At 35.9% G+C, this 20,457-nt stretch overlaps 1 protein-coding gene across 5 annotated transcripts in view; it reads right to left on the minus strand.

Annotated features, from left to right (window-relative positions):
- Positions 1 to 20,457, minus strand: part of LOC110116547 (UPF0505 protein C16orf62 homolog) — a 98,606-nt gene that overhangs the window by 13,093 nt on the left and 65,056 nt on the right. For all 5 annotated transcript variants that reach the window (XM_028699430.1, XM_028699434.1, XM_028699436.1 and 2 more), the window contains 4 exons: positions 11,866 to 11,998; positions 11,697 to 11,780; positions 10,885 to 11,046; positions 10,712 to 10,796 (listed from right to left, as the gene is read on the minus strand). In XM_028699430.1, the coding sequence (XP_028555263.1) occupies positions 10,712 to 10,796; positions 10,885 to 11,046; positions 11,697 to 11,780; positions 11,866 to 11,998 (464 nt within the window). The remainder of the gene's footprint in view (positions 1 to 10,711; positions 10,797 to 10,884; positions 11,047 to 11,696; positions 11,781 to 11,865; positions 11,999 to 20,457) is intronic.

The following is a 20,457-nucleotide window of genomic DNA, read 5'->3' on the forward strand; positions in this document are numbered from 1 at the left end:
GAAAATGCGCTGAGGCGCGCCTCAAGGCGCGCCTTTTGTTGCGCAATTTTAAACGTTGTCACACACCACTAAAGGCTACAAATGATTCTTTAATTACTACGGTACCATCCAGACAGGGAAACATTACCTAAATCATAACAAAAAGTTGAAGTAAACTTATTACTAATCAAATGCTGAGAGAAACCTTTCCAAATAATATGAGTCCACACCATATAAAGTTTAAATAACCAATGACATAGCCAGGATAGATAATTAGATTTCTGAATCAAGGCAACACTTAGAAATTTATAACTACCTCTCCCAGCCAAGATAGGAGAAGAATAAGAAGAGCAGTAAATGAGATAAAGGCCATAATTCATGAAACTATAATCATTGCCCAAAAAACCATCACAAACCTTCAAGAAAAAAAAATGAAAGCACAAATGAACATTTACCACCTAGGACCAAAATCCAACACTTGATTAGAAGCACTACAATAAGCAAACCAAAACTAAGACCAACAAAAATAGGAAGTAAGCTCTAACATAAGGAAAACCAAACTTATCTAATCTAAAGTGTTATTTAATATAAGACAACAGATAGTTATAAGAAAAATCAATAAGAAATTCATTATTAGAACCATGATTAGCTAGAAATGCATATGCATAGCCTTCCCTATGAATATGTGTCAGCTTCACATTAAAACGGGTTAAAAGTTACTTAATTTCTCTAAGCAGTTAGAATAACTATTAACTAAGAACTACAAATCTTATCATCACTATCTTTTATACACAACAGCATCAAGTCTTTATCCCACTATATGAGTTTGGTTACATGAATCATTTTTCACCATTATGTCCTGTTAAAAGTCAAATTTTTTAAATCAAATAAAGTTTATTTCTAATATTTTCTAACCAAGTCTTTTTAGGTATACCTCTAGCTTTTTTAACATAAGTCAAATCTAATACATCTACTTCTAACCAGGTAATCGGAAGGCAACACACTCTAATCTTATCTTCCATAGGAGTTACTCTAACCTTTTCACGCAAACCAACAATGTTAAAAAAAAAACAACATATTCAAGATCGAAACCTAACTTCCAAAGTCAGAGAAGTGATATCATCCCTTCAAATTACAGAAATATACAAAGTATTAAGTTTGAGTTAGGCATGTGTTATCATGATTCATGATAGTCAATTGGTAACTAAGGGTTATTAGATAATTAATGTGTAATAACCAGAAATACAGGTAATTATTTCTTTTAAAATTTAAATAAGTTTAATTAATACTTTTTTATTATAATGCATAGTAAAATAATTTAATACTTAACGGTTAAGTACTTTTTACTAAATATTAGAAGAAATTCTAAGTAAAATATTAAATGGAAATTAATATTTTGAATAGATGCTTTCTTTGGGATATTGAGGAGAGAGCAGTTAGAGTACGGGGTCCACTCCTCTATCCTTATCTTTGTTCGGAATTCATGCAAGCAGCCTATAGAGTGTTCAGCACAGTGCAACAGTGCAGAAAAAAGGAAGTTCGGCTATGGATCCCACGAGACTATAGAAGAATTCGATAGTGCAGATTCATGTAGCAGAGATCGGCTATGGATTTCTGCCTGGAATTACTGTAGAGCAATTCGACAGTGCTCTGAGAGTTTGATAGTGGGGTTAGGGTGATGTAGAGTAACGACAGTGGGAGAGAAAGAAGGTTGAAATTGAGTAAATTACAGAAGTTTTTTTTTTTTTTTTTGCTTATTAGTAGAATTTGGTTAATATTGAGTTTTTGTCTTAAGCATGGAATCTTTATTCGGTCAAGGAAAATACAAAAAGGAAGAAGAAAATTTAAAAATGAGGAAATCAAGGTAAGCAATTTTGGTATATGTATAGTTGTCATATGGATTTCCAATTCGTAGTGAAAGTTTTTAAATATGTTGTATCTTATTGTGTCATAGGTATCATTGATTATATGCAGAAGGAAGGTTAAGAGGTAAATTGTTATGTTAGAATTTATTGTATATAATTTAATTGAATTATAAATTGTAGAAATCATAGAATTAGAGAGGTGATTGTAGGTATACAAGCATAGAAGACTAAAAAATAGAAGATTGGAGGAAACATCTCGTTAGGAAGGTAAGTTGTGAATATTCTAATTTACAAATGTAAGAATTAATACTTCTAGATAAATATATTATATCATTTGATTTATTTGAAGTACTAAATGCATTATGAAAATTCCAATAATAAAAATGTATGTGCTTCCAAGTTCTTATATATGATCGACCACTTGCATATATGTATCATTAATATTTGAAATATGATTTATGATGATTATTTTAATATTTTTCTAGTTGATATAAATTGAAAAGAGCTAATTAAATTTCATGTTGCCAACACATCCTGATAAATAAGTATCAAGAGATAGATTCTTATAGAATTTTGTACATGGAAAGTCAAGTATGAATTTCTATGATGTGAAATATACTGAATATTAAAAAAATTAAAAAAATTGGGTATAAAATGATGTACAACTTATAATTGAAATTGGGGCAAAAAGGATTCCCTTGTACGACACTGCATTGTAAGTGATGTAAAAGGGACCCAGAGACATGATACTGCATAACAGGTGGAATAAAAAGGACCTTTAAAGAGGCAAAATGGACCTCTATGTTGTTCAATTATGATAATATCAGAGTTATCTGGGCTCCATTGAACATGCTAATGAAAGTTTTGTCAAATTTTTAAAATAATAATATTGATATTCAGTATAGACTTCAAAGGAAGTAAATATTAAAGCTAAATATAATTTTATGATGTTTTAAAAGCTGTCTTTGAGATATCTACCTCCCTCATTCGGATCTAATGATAACCAAACTTTAAATCATAAACTGCCCTTCATCGTCTTGGATCACCATTCTCCTCTCCCCCCCCCCACACCACCAGTTCCATCCTCAGTGCTCTCCAATTCACCTTGGTCTCCCCCAAGATTTGCATCCATTTCATCCCTAGGACGACATCCATACTCCTCAACTCAAAGGGAAGAAAATCCTTCCTCACCTGTATCCCTTGAATGGTCAACACCACTTCTCTATAAACTGCTCTACCCATTTCTACCTTTTTGGTGCCCATCATCACCCCATAGCCTCATGTATCTACTAATTTTACCCCCAGTAGATCAACAATCTAGGTGAAGATGAAATTGTGAGTTGCCCCCCTATCTATCAACACTACCTCCTCCCTATCTGCTATCTCTTGCTTCACCTTCATAATGTGATTCTGAGTGAGACTTCATAATGTGATTCAAGTCATTCATTTTTTTATATATTATGTGTACTAAGTTTAGGGAGACTTCTGCTGCATCCAGATGCAACTTCTCTTCCTCCATCTCTAACCCTCTTCCACCTCCCTCTTCATCTTCCTCGTCATCATGGTTTAAAATTGTGCAATATGAGGCTCGCCTTTGCACAATTCTAGTAAAAAACACCTCGATGCTTAAGCCTCGAGTTTTTTTTATGAGGCTTGTGCCTCAACTTGGTTGAGGCCTGCCGGGCCTTGAGGCCCACCTCGCCTCACAAGCGTGAGGGCTTACGCCTCACGCTATATATATTAAAACTTACATAAATCTTGAAGTAAATGTCCGACATTGGGCTCTATAAGAGAGGAGGAAGGGGAGAGAGCAGTTCATCATAATGATGATTCAAATGAAGAACCCCTTAGTGATGATAGTGTTGATGACTTATGAGTTCTTATGTGATATGTCATTGCTATTTATTTTTAGAAATTGAAATTATATTTTAATGAAAAGAATACTGAGATTTGGGAAAGATAGAATTTTAAGTTGAACCATATTTCATGTTGTCTTATTATTGGGATATTTTGATTTCATTTTGAATTATATTTTCACTTCTAGTAATTTCTTCAACATCTCTTCCATCACAACGAACTTCCCTTCCATCCTTTCATTATTGGAAGAAATCTGATTTTGAAAATCGAAAAATTTTGCCTCCAAATCTGATTTTAATTGCCCAATCTCTCATTCCAAAACTTCAACATTCTTCCCGGCCAGAATTCTCACCAAGATTTATGAGAAGATTTTCTTCTAGATAAAATTTCACCGTTGAAATTTCAAAATTTCAGCTTCCAATGGTCCCAAGACAATGCTCTGATACCAATTTGATAGGAGATAATCGAGTTTGCAAGTAACCCTAAAAGAAATATTTGAGTTCGCAAGCAAACATATCACTAATTGGTGAAAACAGCGAGAATAATGCAAAAATCTAGGTGAAATCAGCACCAAAACGATGGATTTCAATAAGGGAATCAAAGCCAAACAAACAAAAAGCAAGATACAAGCGATCCTCAATTCGAGAGGAGAAATGTTCTCTCCCAATCTCTAGACAAGAAATCTATAGCCCAAGACGCCAAGGAACTACAAGAGAAAAGAAATCAAAGCATGCCCTAACCCTAAAACACATCGTTCTATTTATTACATAAACTTTCTAAATCAAAACTCCCTCCCAAAGTGCTAGCCGCCCACTCCTTTCCCCCTTTAGATTCAATTTGAATAGTGGGGGCGACTATCATGGGTGGCAAGGAGAGAGGAGGCGGTACTAGCCCGCCTCCTATAAACATAAACCGGTGTTGACCGACTTAATAAAAAAAATAAAAAAGGTCGTGCGTACCTGCTCTCTGCTCCTCCCATGTCGCACGTTGCGGACAAGTTCGCGACGCTCTTCCCACGTCGCACGACTTCGCGCGTTAAGTAGACGAAGAGAAGAGGCCTCTGGCTCTCTCTCCTCTTCTCAATCTCTCCGATCTCTCTCGATCCTTCTCCTCCTTCGTCGTTGTTCGACTTCACTAGTTCGACGACTTTCCCTTCTTGCAAATTGGAAGTTCCGACATCTAGGTCGGAAGCAACGATAGTCGCCCGCTCGCTGTGAAGGGAACTTTCTTCCTCCCGAAACCCTCTCCGGCTCCTTCGTTGCAATTCGACTTCGCTCGTCCGACGACTTTCCCCCCGCTGGATCGGAAGTTACGACACTTTGATCGAACACAACAGGAGCTCGCTCGCGTGAAGGTAATCTTCTCCCTCCCGAGCGCTTCTCCGGCCTTTCATTGTTGTTCGACTTTGCTCTCTGGACGACGCCCCCTTCTCGTCGGATCGGGAGTAACAACATTTTGATCGCAATCAACAATGGGAGCTCCCTGGTTGTGGAGATAACTTTCTCCCCCTCATGCGCTTCCACGGCCAAATCCCCTAAATCCTAAACAGGAGGGGGAGGAGGATTTTTGTTTTATTATTATTATTATTAATATTATTTAATGTGTAATTAATTATTATTAAATAATAGTTAATTATAATTAATATATTATTATAATTAAATATTTTAATTATATTTAATAATTATTTAATTAGTTTTAATTAAATATAATTATAATTAAGTTTTTTTAATTATTATGATTAATTATTATCATTAATAATTAACTATAATTTGTTTCACTAAATTATAGTTATAACTAATTCAATTAATTATTATCACTAAATTAATTTTTTAATTTTAATTTAAATTAATTATTATCAATTATAATTAATTATTGTAATTATGATTAATTATTTTTAAATTATAATTAATTTAATTAATTACAATTAATTAATTAAATAAAATAATAAAAGAAAATTCCTCTCTTACCTCGGCATGCGTGTCGAGCCGGCAAACTGCTCATACACACTTTTCTCTAGCGTGGTGGGGAGGGAACCCGACACGACACATACGACGAGGTAGGTGAGCGATCCCTTGGCCCAAAAATTTTGTTCTTGGCGTTTGTGTCGAGCCCGCAAACTGCTCATACACGCTTTTCTCTAGCATGGTGGGAAGGGAACCCATGCGACACCTACGACAAGGCGGGCAGGCCTGGTGCACGAAATTCTTAGCGTGGCCGGAACAACTTTTAAGTACCCGTACGCGGCTCTGTACATGCGGGGAAACGACTATTTTTCTCTTGTAACAGGTACTGAAGACCCATACATGCCTTTCTCTGGCGTGGTGGGGACAAAGATTTCACGGTCGCGGTGTCCTCGTACGAGGGCACTTACCGTACACGTTTTTCTCTAGCATGGCGGGAGGCCCATTTTTCTGTAGTTTTCCCCTAAATGGGGGAGACGCCGGGAGGCTGCCGAAATTTCGGGTGAAAATGTGACTGTACTCGTGCCTGATTTGAACTAAAAAAAGAACAAGAACTTGGACTCAAAAGAACAACAATAGACTCAGACTTGTGGACTTTGATACAATAAACTCAAATCTAAATGAATTCAAACTCAAATATATAAAAAAATGAATGACTTGAAAAAGAAAATGATCCTGGACATTTTAACTCAAATCAAGTTTGGACAAATGATGTTGAACTGAATCAAAGACTTGAACTTGAATAGAGTCTGAAATCAAAAAGACCATAAGGAATCCAAGTATGAACTGGACTGAAACTCGCAATTGAACTCAAACATATACAAAGAACTCAAAGCTTGAATCATTTACAAAGGAACTCGAACTACAAGAACATTTGTATGGCCAATAGTGACTCAATGTCAGATGAAATACATCGATCTTTGTAAACAAATGTGACTAAGGCACACTACGAGACCTCAATGCATGCAAATAAAGAATGTAGTGGACTCTTACAACAGTCTCTACAAGATTAGGTGCGTAGTACCTACAAGAACAACAAAAAGTTGCAGAATGCATATGTGTGTCCTATATGCAATATTGGAATCTCCAACACAAGCAACAACGCCTGTTGATTGAAGAAGGTGACACTGGAGATCAATAGTGGACCCATCGTTGCAAATAAATTGTGAACAACAAAGGTTGGCATGATGCGGATGTAATAGACCCCTACGACAATCCCTACAAGTACCTGCAGATTGAGATGGCAATATTGTCAATTGATAGTTGAAGATCCGTCCTTGCAAGCAAGTATGCCAAACCACCTGAGATTGGTGAAAGGTAGATATAGTTTTGATGCAAATGACTCTCCTACGAACATTTTCAAAAGATCATACCAAATATGATTCGTCCTTATAAATAAGCACGATCACCAAACCACCTGAGATTGGTGAAAGGTGGATATAATGCAGAAACAATGACTCTCCGAAGAACACTTCCAAAAAGTCGTATTGAATACAGCGGGTCCCCGTAAATACACACGAGTCACTTGTAGATAACAACAATGGATATATCGTAAGTGCAACGAACCACTGTGGACACAAGTGCAGATGTCGCCTATAACAGCGATGATTGAGATGCTGCAAAGTATGTCAAGTAAGAAGACAATTCAATGTACAAAAAAGGACACCTCCTGGCAGAACGGAAGAGATGTTTGAACAAATTAGAACTAAACTTCATGGTGTTCAAAAGTCTCTTCTTAGTCCTATACTTAAGAAGAAAACAGTCCTAGTATCCACAGACACCGGAAATAATAAGTCTACTACACAAAAGATCCTGAAAGAGATTCTTCTTAAGCAAGTGGTCACAAATTTCAAGAAAGACATCGCCGGTGAATGAGAAAAATAGGAGTTAACATCAAGATGATGAGCTGCCTCATGACATCCAGATAATACCGCCACCGAATCCATAACATTCGTATTAGCGAACAGAAGGCGTATATAAGCTCTCAAATGAGATGTTGTGTGCATTCAAATGAAAAATACATGCACAACTAAAATATTTCGAAGTACCCTGCACATGCACCGTAATTTGTATACACATAGGTACATTAAAGGGGAAAATACGATCAAGAGCCCGCATGGGCCCCGGCAAGCATGTTGTGGAAACACATACGACGTCTACGGATGTTGTGCGGGTCAATAAATTTGAACCCAATCCTCCTAAGTGGGTAAATAAGAGTCGACAAGGTTCAAAAAATAATTATTAAATGCCCCCAAACACTCGCATGGGCCTCGGCGAGTGTGTCATAAGTATACACGTGGCGTCTAGGGATGTTGCACGGGTCGATAAGTGAATTCAAGTTCGAACCCGATCCTTTTATACGAATCAATAGAAGTTGACAGGGTTCAAACCATTAAACCAATATACGGTTGCGACGATCGGTATATTTGTTTTAATACAATCATATTAGGCATTCAAGACCTATAATTATGATAATTCACTAATAAAGGCACAAAGCCAAAACCCGATCCCCTATCAGTAAGTTGATAGGGTCGACAAGGCTTAATCAACAAATGAAAATGACCCCAAGCACCCCGATGATGGCCGCGTTGAATGTATATCTCAACCGAAGGGGTTATTTCACAAATTTTTTCAAATGCCACTCTACTACTAAAAAATCCAAAAATTTAAAATCCAAAATTTTTAAAATTGAAATTAAACTATCCAATCACTTAAAGCAAAAACCCATCCACCTTCCGCAACAGTTTGCCGAGGTGAACAAATTTGAATATAACTTCAGCTCGCATAGAGCTAATGCCTAGTCGAAAATATCACTAGGATTCATTCTCAAAAAATCTCGTGCCGTTAAGGATGTGGTACGTGTTCTCTAACCGGCGTTTTGCCGCCAAATGGCACTGGAGGATAAATGGTTATAACCCGGGGCCCTCTGAATTGGGTGGTTTTGCCGCCAAATGGCACCACAAAATACCAATTATGGCCAGAGCCAGTACGCTCCTTAGTGGCAACAAATCCTTGAGATATGAATCAATAGGATATGATCGATAGGGCACAAAGCCCTCTGTTAACTAAGGTGGATTCAAATTTGTCCCCTTAGACAAATATTTACCCAAGGTCTACAAGATCCCCTTGAACAAAACAACCCATGGCTGTTGACAAGGATCCTTCTGTCAGGTTGGGTCGACTACCTCCTCTGACTAAGTAGACCAGGGACCACGATAGCCCGGGACAACGGAACCATGGGATCATGATCGGGTCCATCATCCATTCCCCCACCATCCGCTTTAAGTGCAAGATGGTGAATTTTCTAATCTTAAATATCAAATCTTCAAATTCTCAATCATTTCTAAAATGTCCAAATCCTAAGCCCAATGCTGCTACTGTATGCCAGATAACACGTATCTCTATGTATTTGATTGATGACTTGCCTTAATCGAAAGTTCTCTCTCGTGATCGGGAGGGGTAATTAACTATAGGGGCTTGCGCCTATAGGAAACTAGAACTCAGAACATAAAGTCCTCGCAAAATGAGGGCGAAATCTCTGGGTAGTGTCTTATCTACAAACCCATCTGCCTTCCTAAAATTTACCCCGGAACTTAATTCCGTTAAAACTCCCTCGCCAAAGAAAAGCAAATAGTAGCAAGTGCAGGCTGGGGCCGAATTTTCGGAGCCTACAATCGGCCTTGAGTGGGCCAGTTCAGGAGCTGGGGCCGGTTCACGAGGAACTGGCCTAACAAATCACTCATGAAAAGTCTCAAGGCAATATTTGAGATCAAGTAACTCGACAAAGCTTAAATTGCACTCAATGGTTGCAAGCAAAAAGTAAACACAATTGCATAAAGAATTATTGCCAAACATCAAGGAAAACGGAGCAAGAGCAAGGGCGGTGTTGTTACATCAAGATGCGTGATATTTTTTGTTAACATTTCAATCAATTAAGGTTAGTGAGATAAATTAAGGCTTGTTGCTGTTGTTGTTGTATTTCAATCAATTAAGGTTAAGATATATGTGATTTTAAATCACAATTACATATAAGAATACAATGCAAAACTTAATTGAATTCTTGCCATATAACATAAAATTTTGAATAGGAGGATCACATCGAGAAAATATTCCATACCACAAGAAGACATTTGATAAGTATCGAGTGATGGTTTACGATTTTTATAAAAAATGCACATTAGGTCCAAAGTGAAGTGACACACTAGTCCTATGTATCATTTTCTCATGAAATGCAAAATTGTAGCAAACCACATGCATCACATCATAGCATTGTATGCTTGGCTCTAGGCTCAAAATGAAAACCAAGTACATATTTTATAGTTTGGTTCACCATCTGTTAGAATAACTAGAACACAAACTTTCAATTGTCCTGGTTGATTCTCGTTATTATAAAGTTATTGTAATATCATTCTATGTTCTCTTCACGGGAGCTCGTCACTTATTGGTGATTATCCTTTTTATATCAACTCCCCTATTAATTTTTATATATATTTCTTATTGGTTCTTGTTGCTGACACTAAAAGCTTCTCGGACACAAAGCTTCTTCTTGAAAATGCTTCCCAGTCAATTCTACGCATGTTTCTTAGCACCTCATCTTCACAGTCTCAGTTCACACAATCTTTGCCTCTTGATCTTTAGTTTCTCTCAATCACATATTTATATTTTTTCATTTTAAGAAAATCTTTTCATCACTTCATTCTTTATACATTCTATTCTTTTTGTTTTTTGCCTTTTAAATGGTCGAAAAATTACTATAAATGAATGCGTCATTATAATTGTTGAAAATCAGTACTTGATGTAGTTTATATATGGCTAATAAATGATTATTGCATGCACGTAATATATATAGGCTATACATGTCATGAATAGTTTGTTAAGAAAAATTGCCACATCGCCTGCACCTTGTGCATTCAAGAAAAAACAGAAAACTTGTTTATCGTATGTGCTTCGCACATTATAAACACTAGGCATTACCTAATTCAAAAGAAGCGTTATGATATGGCAAAAATTTTAAAACTATTTATAGCATGTGTAAGGGCAGTCTCTAACCTGGCAAGTCTAAACATAGCAAACAATCAATGGCTGAATTAAGAAGTCCTTTAGTATGAGAAAAAAGGCCAGCAAATAATGCAACCTAAAAATATAAAAAGAAATAACGACAGTCCATGAATTTATCAGCAAAAAAAAAAGTTTTGGAAATACAAATCATGGGAATAATATACCTCTGCCGTTGCAATAAACAATTTCATACATCTTATTTGGTTAGGAATGGATGGAATTGTGGCTTCACTAAAAGCAACACAAGCTTTGACAAAGTTTGAAAGCTTGCTTGTCCCCTTAATTGCTCCACTTGCAAGATTATTACTCAAAAGAACAAGAGTGTCCTGTAAACGAGAATGTTGAAGAAAAAATTAGGTCAAAAATAATAATAAAAAAAAAAACTCAATCAATATTCATTCATGATGACAATATACAAATACAAGATCCACTGTCAATTAGACAAATTTGTGTTTAAATCATTTCAACTATCAGCGTCCTTAGGGGATTTAAAATATCTTCATGTGCAAAGATATTGGTAAGAATCAGAATATAAATGGAAATACGAAAAAAATTAGTTCTACCTCAAGCTTTCATTATCCCTTAAATTACAGTTTGGTAATATTGTGGACATTTAGAAATTCCTACTACTGCAGAGCAAGTCGCATGCTTAGAGCAAGATTAAATGTGCATTTACCACAAAATAAAAGGCTGGAAAATTCTCATTTTTGCTAACCATGTGTACATTTTAGCAACAAGATTGTAGCTTAAAGTAGTATTTGAAAAAATGCATAAGAGTTGAGGATCAATGATCAAAATGTTTGAATGGCAATTCACAGCACAACAACCAAAACATCAGCTGATTGTTTAAAATCATACATAAACGGATCTATTCCACAGGTTTCATCACATGATTAACATGAAATTTGCGAGGCTGTTGCAACGGAATCAAGTAAATATAAAATGAAACCAAGATTCAAGCATGTGATTCACTAACCATAACAATATCAAAGTTACTGAAAGCTGCACGACATGTAGCTAAGAAAGTCAAATGCCGTTCCCTATCATCTCCAAAACCAACCTGAAAGGGCCATATTATTAGTTGTCACTCAGAACTACAAACAAGAGATTTTTTTTTTCTAAGTACATGGAGAAACTTGACATACCATTCGAACAAAATAACAGATGAGTTGCGACATTTGCTGATAATCTTCATTTAATATATCAATGCTGTCATGAAGGGCTTTAGAGATTTCAAAAAGCATTTGTATGATTGTGGGATCCGAGATTGAACGAGATCTGCCTTGTAGCATCAAAAGACATCAGCTTTTGTAATAAACAATCAAGAGAATTCTATAAAAAAACATCCCCATAGGTTGCTGATGCAAGCAAACTAGAGAAGAGACAAGTTGGAGAACACCAGGACAAAGTATAAACCAAACTCAATTCAATTAAAGCTTGCAAAAAATCAAACAAATGTTCGAAGAAACATAAGCCAAATCAAACGAAACAAAATAAAATCATAAAAACGCTATCCTCAGTATAACCGTCTAGTGGTTTCCTCACATGCAACGAGAGTAGGAACATATAATAAAATTGTGTTTAGGCTTGCAAACCGAGGGTCCACCACTGCAAAAGAGTCCAACGTCCAACCAAACTCCTCCGGCAAATGTCTCAAAATTTCAGCCAACAAACAACTTTCAAAGCTCAAGAAGAAGGATACAGGTGGAGTGGAGTAGAGAAGAAGAGATTAGAAGCCAAGACGAATTAGAGAGGAAAGGGGGAGTGGAACAAGCTCTCAAGCTTTTCCAAGGATAAACCCTTAGGTTTTTGTAGAGTTTTTACTCAGCTTTTCAACAACCTTTTCCATCCCAAAATAACTCTATTTTATAGGCAAAAGAAGGAAGATAAACAGCCATAGTACCTCCAACCAAATCCATTTAGAATTGGGGAAATGAAAGGCCAAAAGACTCATAACAGCTAACAGAATTTCTATACAGAAACAGGGAAGCAAACCACGAAAAATCCCACCAGCAGCCACGGGAAGCCCAGCCAGCAAGGGACAGCCAGCACAGGAAACAGATCAGTATTTCATGGGAAAAACAGCCAGGAGGGAAAAACCGAGAGGGAGGACCACGGAAACAGCAACAGCCAACAGAAACCGAAAAGACAAAGGGAAGGGAACAGACACAAGTCCACTCCACAATAATGAGCTTGAAATAATAGCATACCTTTTTGATTTAATGAGCTAGAAAGTGCATTTACTCCCCCAATCATTGAGCTAAACTTCAGCTCAAACATTTATGAGCTAACACCAGTGGAATCCAGATTTTTAAACTCATCACCAAGCAGCCAAGGCCCAACCCGAGAGCAGAAAATAGCTCCAAACCGATAACAACAAGCAGCCCAAGGACACAATGGACCCAAAAGCAAGCAAACCAAAGGCTTGTCATGCCCAAGCACTTTTCTACCATGATCATTGGATGTCCAACCATCATAGGATAGCTTAAAAAATATTAAACACAACTAATATTATTCAAAATACATTAAAACAAAAATAAACTAAAAACATGAATGCATCAATTCCCCCATGGTGGGAAAATCTCATCTCCTGATGAGAAAGCTTCCACAACTCTTTTATAAAGCTCCGGATGACGCTTTTGAAGCTCTTTTGCATCCATTCAAGTACAATATGTCAAAGGATGATTTTTCCATTTTGCCAAGAACCTCATGTGTTCACCATGCCGAGTTTTAGTAGTCTTGACATCAATAACATCTTCGACCTATTCATCATAACTCAAAACAGATGTGGAGAGTGGTAATGTTTCAATTTCCACATGATCTTCAGAATTTCCATCATATAAAGAAAGGTCAGAAACATTAAACACATGAGAAGTGCTAACAGTAGAAGGAAGATCCAATAGATAAGCATTTGAGCCAAATTTTTTTAGAACACGAAAATGACCAAATTTCTTCCTGCTTAATTTCCCAAAAGTACTAACAGGAAATCGTTGGCGACGAAAGTAAGCCATAACCAAATCTCCTTCTTTGAAATAAACTTTTCTACGATGTTTATAAGCATCAGTTTTGTATTTAACATTAGCTATTCGGAGTTTTCAAGAACTTGCTGTTGGACAGTTTTGATATGGTCAAAGGTTTCAGAAGTTTCAACACTAATTTTATTTGGAAAAGACAAATAATTTATATCTAAAATGTGAGGTATAGGCTGACCATAAATGATTTCAAATGGAGTTTTACCTGTGGAGCGATTAATAGAATTATTGTAAGCAAATTAAGCTTGGGGCAATATCAAATCCCATTGGGATGGTTTCTCACATGCCATGCATCTTAATAAGTTTCCCAAACTTCGATTCACAACTTCATCTTGTCCGTCGGTTTGTGGATGATATGTACTGCTAAATTGAAGAGTAGTTCCTAATTTAGCCCAAAGTGTTCTCCAAAAATGACTCAAAAATCTAGTATCTTTATCAGAAGTAAAAGTGCGAGAAACACCATGAAGACGAACAATTTCTTTAAAGAACAAATCAACAATATATGAGGCATCAGAAGTTTTCTTGCAAGGAATAAAATGTGTCAATTTGCTAAAGCGATCTACCACCATAAAAATAGAATCAAACTTTCTAAAAGTAACAGGCAATCCCAAAACAAAATTCATAGAGATATCCTCCCAAGGTTTATTTGGAATTAGAAGAGGAGTATACAAACCAGTATTTTAAAAAGTTCCTTTAAAAGCATAAAAAATTTTGCATTGTGTCACCAGCTTAGCAATTTGTTTTCTTATATGAGGCCAGAAATATTTTTCCTCTACTAAAGCAACAGTTTTTCTTGCCCAAAATGTCCACTCAATCCCCCACTATGAAGTTCATGCACAAGTTGTTCTCTTAAAGAATATTTTATTATGCAAAGTCTAGATCCCTTAAACAAAAACCCTTGATGAATAACAAACTGAACAGTAGGATCAGTTCCAGAAGCAAGACAAGAATCCCAAATGTTCTTTAAATTAGGGTCTTTTGTATAGATATCTTTCAAAAAATCAAAAGAAGTAATAGTTGGGTAAACAGTTACCAACAAATGAGATCTCCTGCTTAAAACATCAGCAACTTTGTTATTTTTAGCAGGCGAATCAGGCACATGTTTTTGAGGATAGAGAATGAATTCCTTATTATTTTGAATCACAGAGTAAGCGTTCTTTTCCTCGTTGTGAATAGTTTTGTTATCAAATTGCCAAGGTCGACCCAACAGAATGTGACAAACTTTAAGAGGTACAACATCACAAGTAACATGATCTTTAAAAGACCCCCTCCCCAATTGTTAAATTGACAACACATTGCTTTGTGATAGGAACCTCACCTCCCTCCTTAAACCAAGAGATTTTATAAGATTTGGCAAGTGGTTTGGACTTTAATTTCAACTTATCAACCATCAGTTGTGATACAAAATTCCTGAACTTCCAATATATATCATAAGAGTGCAGATTCTCCCTTCAACTGTACAAGTTATTTTGAAAATATTTCTTCTAAGCCACCTGTCCCCGTTGTCAGTTTTTGTTATTAAGACTTGTCGGATTACTAAAAGTTCTTCTCCTTCATCTCCCACAACATCTATTTATTCTAATTCAATGTCATTTTAAGTTTCAGAATTATTTTCTTTCTCTTCCTCTACTTCATCATTTTCAATGAAATTAGTTTTTGGTGGGTTGTTTTTTCTACAGGCTGCAGAAAGATGACCATAAAGCCCACATTTGTAGCATGGTCCAATTAATCTGGGTTGTTCAGATGGTTTAAATCTCATAATTCCCTTTCCTTTATTCGCATTTTGATTTTCAAAAGATTTAGCTTTAGTACCCGATGTTCCCACAGAAGTTTGAGATTGAATCTTAACCTCGCCAATTGGTCGCCGCTTATAAGTTTCCGTTATCTTGTTATGACCTCTTTCTATTTGATGTTATTTTTCAAGTTTTAATGCCATTCGATATGCCTCGTCAACTTTTATTACATAATGCAAGTTCAATTGATCATGAATTGTCCACTTAAGACCGTTAATATATCTTGAAACAATTTTCTCTTCAGATTCATCTAAATCATTTCTTGATTGAAGTTTGTAAAACAGTTCAGTGTATTCTTCCACAGTTTGAGTTCCTTGTCGCAAATTATTGAATTCATGAAATAGAGTTCGTGTGTGATCAAACGGTATAAATTTTCCCCTCATTTTTTCTTTCATCAGTTCCCAGTTTTGTATCTTTTCTTTCCCACGCCTAAGTCTATTGTTTTATAAATTTTTCCACCACGTAAGAGCATGACCATTTAATTTTAAACTCGCAAATTTCACCTTTCTGTTTTCAAAAATTTCCTTCCAATCGAAAAATTGATCCATTTTCTCAAGCCATTCGAGAAATAGATCAGGTTGCAATTTACCCTCAAAGTTGTGAACATCAATTTTAATCCCAAAATCTCAATTTTGTTATCGCCTATTTTTGATTCCTACAGACTTCTTTGCTTTCAGATGTTTGAACATGTTGTTGATTAACATTAAGATTAGCAAGGGTATTAGCCATTTCATTTTGCAAATCCACTAATTGTTGCATTACATTTTGCCATTCCCCGGATTATTAGCCATTTTAGAACTTAAAAGAAAAAAAGAAACACAAAAACCAAGGATATCCTAACTCGCTCTGATACCAAGCCTGATGCAAGCAAACTAGAGAAGAGACAAGTTGGAGAACACCAGGACAAAGTATAAACCAAACTCGATTCAATTATAGCTTGCAAACAACCAAACAAACGTTCAAAAAAATAAAAGCCAAATCAAACGAAAAAAAAAAATCATAAAAACGCTATCCTCATTATAACCGTTTAGCGGTTTCCTCACATGCAACGAGAGTAGGAACATATAATAAAATTGTGCTTAGGCTTGCAAACCGAGAGTCCACCACAGCAAAAGAGTCCAACGTCCAACCAAACTCCTCTGGCAAATGTCTCCAAATTTCAGCCAACAAACAACTTCCAAAGCTCAAGAAGAAGGATACAGGTGGAGTGGAACTTGCGTAGAGAAGAAGATATTAGAAGCCAAGACGAATTAGAGAGGAGGAAAGGGGGAGTGGAACAACCTCTCAAGCTTTTCCAAGGAGAAACCCTAAGGTTTTTGTAGAGTTTTTACTCAGCATTTCAACAACCTTTTCCATCCCAAAACAACTCTATTTTATAGGCAAAAGAAGGAAGATAAATAGCCATAGCACCTTCAACCAAATCCAATTAGAATTGTGGAAATGAAAGACCAAAAGACTCATAACATCCAGCAGAATTTTTGCACAGAAAACAGGGAAGCAAACCATGGAAAACCCCACCAACAGCCACGGGAAGCACAGCCAGCAAGGGACCCGAAGAGCCAGCACAGGAAACAAAGCACCATTTCAGGGGAAAAACAGCTAGGAGGGGAAAACCGAGAGGGAGGGCCACGGGAACAGCAACAGCCAACAGAAACCGAAAAGATAAAGGGAAGGGAAGAGACACAAGTCCACTCCACAATACTGAGCTTGAAATAATAGCATACCTTTTTGATTTAATGAGCTAGGAAGTGCATTTATTCTCCCAATCATTGAGCTAAACTTCAGCTCAAAGATTTATGAGCTAAAACCAAGTGGAATCCAGATTTTTAAGCTCATCATCAAGCAGCCAAGACCCAACCAGAGAGCAGCAAATAGCTCCAAACCGATAACAGCAATCAGCCCAAGGACACAATGGACCCAAAAGCAAGCAAACCCAAGGCTTGCCATGCCCAAGCACTTTCCTACCATGATCATTGGATGCCCAACCATCATAGGATAGCTTAAAAAACATAAAAAACACAACTAACATTGTTCAAAATACATTAAAATAAAAATAAACTAAAAACATGAATGCATTAGTTGCCCCATCGAGGAATAAGGATATTGCTTTATCTTTTTTTGATAGACAAGTCTACATACATTTCATATGATTGTAAACAAGGACAGACATAAAAACACAATTAGGATTTAATTATTTTCTTTATTTTTCTTCTGTTTCCATTTTATCTAACGTCCCCTCTACCACTGGACTACCCTCTAGACATTGAGGTCGCACACCAATTGATCTGAATCGGGTATGCAGAAGGCTTATGGAATCAGAAGGAAAAGTCTGCACAAGAGAACTAGATTTTATATGGAATACAATGGGGATGGGCTTTCATCTGTTATCTGAACATAAACAGTGAAGACATTTGCTGTTTTGAGCCCAAATGAAGAGATGGCTTCAGGTCAAGGTTTAAAATTGCGTAAATAATCCTCGAGGCGGTTTTCGTCCGTGAGGCGAGACGTAAGCCTCGAGGTGGTCTGAGGCGTAAGCCTCACGGACACAGAATTGCGTAAATGAAAAATTAAGGGTTTTAGCATGAAAATAATAGCAATATTGTACCTTACAATAAAAATATCTAAATGATATATGAATATAAAGTGGAAAATAAGAAAGTAGATGCAATAAAATCATGTCCCAAAGTACAAAATCACAAAATATTAGTTCAATAAAACTTCCAAAGTTCCAAAAACATATAAAATGCAATCACTCTTGTGCTGAGGTAAGTCACCAAGATCCTCCAAAATGAGATCGATACAATGTGCTGCGCAGGGTGTCCAATATAGGTGTGTCCTCTTCTCCATCAACATCTGACCAGCTGCTTTGTATGCACTGGCATTATCAGTCACTACCTGGACAACCAATTGCTCCCCAATCTCATCAATGACCCCATCAAGTAAATTGAAGATGAATGTAGCATTTTTCACCTCCTCTGAAGCATCAACTGATCGTAAGAACACCGTGCCGTAGGGATTGTTGACAAGGATGTTAATCAAGCTCCTGCTCTTCATGTTAGACCATCCATCTGAAAATAATTTATATGACATTAGCTCCTTTGTCAACTTAAATCCTATTTGAATTTCACCTCCATAGTAAGCTTAATTTGAAAGGCTGAGATTTCCTTAAAGCTGAGAGTGAAGTAGATTTTTTGTATATTTATGTAAATTTATTTATCCCAGTAAAAGATCAAAATAGTCCCCCGATTTTTTATAAATGTCCTATTTAGTCTCATGAATTGCCCTAATTTCGTCCCTCAACTATTAAAAATTGAGCCAAATTAGTCTCAAAGTCTAAAATAATAGTTAAATTTAAGTCCAAAGTTAAATATAAAGGGTATTTTAGATATTACGAGTGGATATAAGATTACATTACAAATATTCTTTACTTCTAATATTTTAAATATTGTCAATTAAATCAAATGTATTATATCATAAATATAAAATCTTTAATATAAATATCTTTCCCTAACTAGCTATATATTAAACATACTTAAATAACTCTTATAATTAATTTATTTATAAAAGAATTAAATAAAGGATAAAAGATATTCTCCTTGCTCTAAAACAATTATTATGTAACATCTCTCTTAAGTTAATACTCTTATTTTCTATAAACAATTAAATTAATAATAACTTAATTTATAGATAAAAATCTCAATTGAATTTATGCTCTCTGTCGCTCTATATATCTTCTATTTATCAATTAAATATTTAATATAATCATTTTCAAAATATTAAATTTTAGATTCAATTTCCTTAACAACATTTACTAATTTATTCTTTTAAAAAAATTTTATTGCAATTTCTTAGATATGGAACTGGGCCTTGGGTCCCCTTCCCTTGAAAATCTGTAGTACTCTTGGACTCATAAAGAAATTATTCTTCTTCCTCTATGCTTGATTTGCTCAAACACTAAACCTTATTTGCATGATTATCTTTATACTCAAAAGGGATGACTAATAGTTCTCTGTTTCTTTTCCCTATGATTAGGAGTTTAAAAGTTGTGGAGATATCATCATCCTCTTTAGTATTGCTACCGAGATGAGGCATTGAGCAAATTTTCTTTAATTTATTCTTGCCTTTATCTTTCGGCTTTCCTTTACCCAGCGCAACGGCCTGAATTCTCGGAAGATCACTGCATTTTAGCTTTTGCACTATAAAGTACTTGGTGTCATCGTAGATTTTAACTTTGTGTACCAACAATGGTTGTTCATCACCATCAATGTGATGCTTGTCATTATCTCGATTGTGTTTCATACATTGATGAAGTGTTAACGACACTATACCATACTTGTGGAGCCATGGTCCTCCGAGAAGTGTCTTGCAAAATGTATTGGAAAAAATTATGTTGAATATTGCCTCTATATTAGCTCTTCAAAGCTTAGAGGTAAGGCAATGGATCCTAAGGTTCTTTGCCCTTGTTTGTTGAACACTTGTAGGAATACTATGTATTTAGTTAGCTATTTAACGTCCAAGGCCAATCCTTTGAGTGTCTTGAAACTCATTAAATTAATAGAAGAACCGATCAAAATTCTGTTAATTTCCACATTGCTACTTTCAGCCGTAACATAGAGTGGTTGATTAAGATCTGCAGTTCCCATGAGCAGATCATTATCGCAGAAAGTGACTGTAGCAGTATTTGCATATACAAAGATTCTTTCATGCTTTGCTCGATAAATAACGCCACATACTGTTCAGGATTTTGCAAAGCCTTGATGAGTGTTTCCCTAAGGTCCTTGGACATGATCAGGGCATCATATATACTTAGTAGTTCAGAAAGCTTGCGGAGAGGGGACAATATATTATAATCCACATTTACACTGGTATTCTTAGTCTTTGGTGGATCTTGTGGCATAGCTGCTTGGTTGAG

Source organism: Dendrobium catenatum, unplaced genomic scaffold (genome assembly GCF_001605985.2).
Source record: "Dendrobium catenatum unplaced genomic scaffold, ASM160598v2 fragScaff_scaffold_133, whole genome shotgun sequence".
In the NCBI taxonomy this organism is placed as follows: Eukaryota; Viridiplantae; Streptophyta; class Magnoliopsida; order Asparagales; family Orchidaceae; genus Dendrobium; species Dendrobium catenatum.